The 6,000-nt window shown below is 48.7% G+C and overlaps 1 protein-coding gene across 2 annotated transcripts in view; it reads left to right on the top strand.

The window, feature by feature from the left end:
• Positions 1-3,626: 3,626 nt before the first annotated feature.
• Positions 3,627-6,000, top strand: part of NAA25 (N(alpha)-acetyltransferase 25, NatB auxiliary subunit) — a 61,233-nt gene continuing 58,859 nt past the window's right edge. For both annotated transcript variants that reach the window (XM_014464606.2, XM_006099042.3), the window contains exon 1: positions 3,627-4,294. In XM_014464606.2, the coding sequence (XP_014320092.1) occupies positions 4,237-4,294 (58 nt within the window). In that variant the 5' untranslated portion in view covers positions 3,627-4,236. The remainder of the gene's footprint in view (positions 4,295-6,000) is intronic.

The following is a 6,000-nucleotide window of genomic DNA, read 5'->3' as shown; positions in this document are numbered from 1 at the left end:
CTCCTGCATGCCCCCCACCGGTGATCGAGCCTGCAACCCGGGCATGTGCCCTTGACTGGAATCAAACCTGGGACCCTTCAGTCCACAGGCCGACGCTCTATCCACTGAGCCAAACCAGCTAGGGCTGGTATGTTTTTTCCAAAAATTAATTAAAAGGGGAGAGATCAACCAAAGGATTTGTATGCATGCATATAAGCCGAACCAATGGACACAGACAACAGGGGGGTAGGGCATGAGTAGTGTGGGGGGTGGGGGGCAATGGGGGGATAAAGACACATATGTAATACCGTAATCAGTAAAGAAAAAAAATAATAATAAATTATTAAATTCAGATAATTTCTGATTTGGAAAGTAGCCTGGGCAATTTGGCATTCATATGCCACCTAGTGGAAGTAATTGGAAGTGCTAGGGTGTACAAAGACTACATAGGGGCGCTTGAGAGGTAGAGGGGACTGGGAATCCACCCTCTCTTTTTCTGATGGGGAAAATGAGACCCAGGATCACAATGCCAACTGTTGGGCAAACTAAGATCATAACCTTGGTTCTCCTGAACTCTTAGCTCCCAGTTCTGTTTCTCTGCCTTGTCTACCTTTCATTCTGCACTTTGTTCTTCTGGCTTACTTTATGCTAAGTGTTATGGGAGATTCCAAGGTATTACTCCTCCCAGGGGACACATCAGATGGGGGAAACTCCTTCCTTGGTGTCCTGAAGTATCAGGAGGTGATTTTTTAAAAAAAATTTAAAGGCTTTATTGTTTAAAGTATTACATATGTCTCCTTTTCCCCCCATTGACCTGTCCCCGGCCGCCCCCACCCCCGTCTGTGTCCATTGATTATGCTTATATGCATGCATACAAGTCCTTTGGTTGATCTCTTACCCCTTTACCACCACCCCCCACCCCCCGAGCCTTCCCTCATAGGTTGGACAGTCTGTTTGATGCTTCTATGACTCTGGTCCTATTTTTGTTCATCAGTTTATGTTGTTCATTATTTTCCACAAATGGGTGAGATCATGCGATATTTATCTTTCTCTGACTGGCTTATTTCGCTTAGCATAATGCTCTCCAGTTCCATCCATGCTGTGGCAAATGGTAAGCATTCCTTCTTTTTTACAGCAGCGTAGTATTCCACTCTGTAGATGTACCACAGTTTTCTAATCCACTCATCTGCTGATGGGCACTTAGGCTGTTTCCAAATCTTAGCTATTGTAAATTGTGCTGCTATGAACATAGGGGTGCATATATCCTTTCTGATTGGTGTTTCTGTTTTCTTGGGATATGTTCCTAGAAGTGGGATCACTGGGTCAAATGGAAGTTCCATTTTTAGTTTTTTGAGGAAACGCCATACTGTTCTCCACAGTGGCTGCACCAGTCTGCATTCCCACCAGCAGTGAATGAGGGTTCCTTTTTCTCCACATCCTTGCCAGCACTTATTGTATGTTGATTTGTCAGAAGGTGATTTCTGCAGTTTTAAGAGAAGGGAGTAATAATATTATTACTAATATTAAAAATAGTAATGGGCCGAAACCGGTTTGGCTCAGTGGATAGAGCGTCGGCCTGCGGACTGAAAGGTCCCAGGTTCGATTCCGGTCAAGGGCATGTACCTGGGTTGCGGGCACATCCCCAGTGGGAGATGTGCAGGAGGCAGCTGATCGATGTTTCTCTCTCATCGATGTTTCTGACTCTCTATCTCTCTCCCTTCCTCTCTGTAAAAAATCAATAAAATACATTTAAAAAAAAAAAAAGAACTATCACTCTTTAAAAAAAAAAAAAAGTAATGGGCCAAACCGGTTTGGCTCAGTGGGTAGAGCGTTGGCCTGCGGACTTAAGGGTCCCGGGTTCGATTCCGGTCAAGGGCATGTACCTTGGTTGCGGGCACATCCCCAGTGGGAGGTGTGCAGGAGGCAGCTGGTCGATGTTTCTCTCTCATTGATGTTTCTAACTCTCTATCCCTCTCCCTTCCTCTCTGTAAAAAATCAATAAAATATATTTTTTTAAAAATAGTAATGGTACATAACTGTTGTTGAGTGCTTTCTTTCTGCTTGTTTCTTTTCATAAACCACAGAATTTATTCCTCATATCAACCTTATGAGGTAGGTCCTTTTAGAATCATAATTTTACAGATGCAGAAAGTAAGGCTCAGAGATGTTCAGTCACTTGCTTAGGATCACACAGTTGATACATGTCAGTGTCCAGATTTTAATCTAAATCTGGTTTGATTTCAGAGTCAGAGTTGCTGTTTATATTACTGTCAAAAGTGCAGGAAATCAGTTATAAAAACTATGAAACACTGCTCTGTTTATTCTTAGGAGGATTATTAGGATTAGATAGGAATATATGCAGAAGATGGAAAAGAAAAACAAAAACTAGAAAAGTCATCGGGTGGAGATACCCACAGTCACTATATTCAGGTAATGCAGCATCCGCCCTGTGTCCCCAGCTATTCAGGCACAATGCACCTATGGGTGCCACTGCCCTTGATCGAGAAGGTTTCTCACCAGAGCAAATCTGCCACCAAACAGGACAAGAATGAAGGGCGTACCCCCGTTCTAAGCCAAGAAAATGGAAAACATCATTTAATGAGCACCTACTGTATGCCAAGCATTTTCCCATGTCAGCTCTCATTGTTCTGAGTTCTGAATTGTACAGCAAGAAAAATGGTTTTTTGGCTTCCTGGGGTGGGGTGGGGTCATCTCATTTGTTACCCGAAATGATTCATGCCTGCCAAAGGGTGTGGAAGCTGTCTCTCAGGGAGCAGGTAAGGACAGGCCCAGAGCCAGGTCACTGCTTCAGCCTTAGGCTCTGAGGACAAGGGGTAGGAATGGGAAAAGAAAAAGGCCAATTCATCCTAGTTGGATGCCGAACAGGCTTTCAGGGGGGAGGGAAATATATTCCACCCAGAACGGTGACTCAAATATCTAGAGGCCTCTGTTAGGTAGGCCCATAATGCTCTGGCCCTGCCAAATTAGGGAACCGGGTGCTGAGCCTGTCAGCATTCCTGGGGGGGCGGGAGGGGGGGCAGGCCAACAAAGGTAACCTAAGAACCTAGCTGAGCAACCACAGTCCTGGCCAGGAGCCCCCCTGGGCCCCCTTGCAGGTGCTGTATTTTTCCATTCTGGGAAACTTTTGAAACTCAGGTGACTCACTGGCTCTCTCATTTGCCCCAACGATGAACAAGTGTTGTTGCTCTTCGCCCAACCTGAGCCCGGTCTCCTCCCTCCTCTCCCTTTTGCAAGCTCAACCTGAGCCTGGTCATACCTGGCCACATCCATCTCCGGGTGATCCTGGGGTCAGCTTACCTGAGGCTCCTGACCTTCATTATTCTTTCTTTAAAAAAAAAAAGGTGTTTTTAAAATTGATTTGAGAGAGAAAGGGAGAGGGAGAGAGAGAGAGGAGACATGCAGTTTATGATGATTACAATAGCCTTAACACCTGTACTCACAATTGTAAACCTACTTTGCCCACCTGTACATCTATTTTACTCATTTAATTGTCTGTCTTCCCCATTATAAGTAAAACTCCACCAAAGATTGTCTATTGGTTTATTGATGCATCCTTCGTGCCTACAACAGAGCATGCCACACAACAGGCACTCAATAACTATATGTATGAATAAACCCACGGATAAAAAAGGAAGATAATAATATCCACCTCCTAGGAAGGTACGAGGGTTGTTAGGAGTGTTAGGGAGATAATATATTTGAAGTGCTTGCCATGCATACTGGCTGAGTTACTTTTCCTCTCCAGCTTTATTGAAGTATAATGGACTGGATTACTATTCATCTAAGATGCTTCTTAGTTGGCTGAGCCCCGAGAAAGGCGTGAAGGGATCTGGAACTCATTCTCCCGGAGGATTTCCTGGTCCCCCAACAATGAATGAAAGACAAGTCCAACTGGTCCTTCAGCACCGAGGATAAATAGGATAAGCAGGAGCGGCTGAGCCCTGACTTTCACCGAGTTTCTCCCTTCCCGTCCTCACGCCCCAGGAGGCGACTCGGAAGGGATTTCAACAGCAACAGCCGCCTTTAGCGAGGCTGACTCCACCGTCAAAAAGGAGAGGAAGTTTCTCTTGAACAGGCAATTCTCCGAACAGGGGTGCGAGGTAGCACCGCTTTCCGCGCAGGTGCGTTCGGTCGCCACCCATCGCGATAGACGAGCGAGATCGGCACTGGCCCTTTAACAGCCCCTTCCTGGAGGCCTGCCCCGCGCGTGCGCACTGTGGTTCTGCGCTTGTCATCATGGCGACACGGGGCCATGTGCAGGACCCTAACGACAGGCGCCTCCGGCCCATTTACGGTGAGTGCCTGTGGCCAGCCCGGTCGCCGCCCGGAAGCGCCGAGTGCTGCCGAGGGCTACCGAGGACGGGGCAAAGGCCCAGAAGGGGCGCGGAGGGTCCGGGAACGTGGCCCGCGGAGGCCGGGGGGCGGGCCCGCGCGGGCTTCTAGGCCGCAATCGCGGGGCCCTTTCTGAGCCCCGAGGCGGCCGCGGCGCGGTCGGGGCAGCGGCGGGTCGGCAGAGCGGAGACACTTCCTCTCGCGGAGACCTGCGCTGCCCGTGGGCTGCGTCTGTTCGGGCCCGCGCCAAGGGAGCCCCGAGATCTCCCCGCGGGTGGAGGCTGAGGGAGAGTCCTCACGTACAGACTTTTCAGTTGCGGGAACCGGGCCTGGGGGGTTGTATAACCAGCTGCGCTGGGTGTCCATGGAGAAAGAGGTCCAAAGAGGGGAAGGGTCTGACACAAGGTCACCCCGCTCGAATCCGAACAGGCCTGATCCGAGGTTCCCAATGGCGAGGTCTTCGGTGGAGGAACAGCTGCTCTGGGCACACGTGGGCGGCGAGAGGGTTTGGGGAGGGGGGTGTCTTGGGCCCCAAATAGCGGCGAAGAGACGGGTAGTTGACGATGGAGGGTCCTGCGGGGCTGCTGCGAGGGCATGCGTTTCCTCCCTGCAGCCTGGCCGGTTTCCCCTGTGCGCGGTGGGTCCCCTCCATCCTTTCCGCCCGCCTCAGCCCCAGGCTTTGTCAGACCTGGATGTCACCCGGCCGCCCCGGTTGTGGGGAGTCACAGGTTTGAGTCAGGGAGAAGCCCCTTCTCAGTAACGGGCATGTTCTGTAATTGGACAGTGGTGGGCCCTTTGGCATTTCCTTTCCTCTTATGGTCTTGGTTGTATGGTCTTGGTCTATCTCAGTTGATGGTGAAGAAGGCTTCAAGGTCAGCGGTTTGTGCAAAATTAGCTCGCGTTTTTAGCGTGGATGTTACTAAATGGAGGCTTCTCCGAATGGCTGAGATCATTTAACTTTTTTTTTTGAAGGGGTAACAGTGTTTCTGGCACAATTGGTCTTGCTTTTATTTTTGTCATCTGTATGATGCTTTACTTCTCACATCTCATTTGATTCCAAAAACAATCCTGTGAGATCAGTAATAATAGCCAATGTGTGTAGACTACTCATTATGTCACTCACTGTCCTTGCTTTTTATATGGGTTATCTTATTTAATCTTCACACACTCTCATGAGGTGGGTCTTTTTTTCCCAATCTCCCCCCCCCCCCGCATTTTTTTTTTTTTTAATAAATGAGGAAATGGGGCTTTACTGATGTGCTCATATGTCTGAAGTCATACAGCTAACATTTGGTGGAGCGAGGACCTGAACCCTGTGGACTGGCCCAGGCTCACCCTCTTAACCGTGGTGCTAGAAACCACCGCACTTTGAGCTGAAGATGCTGACTTGCCACAGGTCACGCAGGCCGTGAGCGGCAGCGACAGGGCTCTGATTTTCACTTCCCCAGGGCCGCACCCTCAAGCCCTCCAGGATACATTTTCAAAGGGCAAGGATGAACCCTACAAGGGCGACTGAGGGCAAGAACTGAATCCAGGGTTTGCAGTAAGTGCCTCCTTACAGTTCTGTGCAGCCTGCAGACTTTTTATTTTTTAACTAAAAAGATTCAACACTTTTTTGGGTATATAGTCATCTTTGTTATAATTCATAAGTTATAATACATTAGAAAT

The sequence above is a fragment of the Myotis lucifugus genome, unplaced genomic scaffold (assembly GCF_000147115.1).
Source record: "Myotis lucifugus unplaced genomic scaffold, Myoluc2.0 scaffold_256, whole genome shotgun sequence".
NCBI lineage: Eukaryota > Metazoa > Chordata > Mammalia > Chiroptera > Vespertilionidae > Myotis > Myotis lucifugus.
The sequence above is the reverse complement of the archived record's forward strand: the minus strand, read 5'-3'. Positions and strand labels throughout refer to the sequence as shown.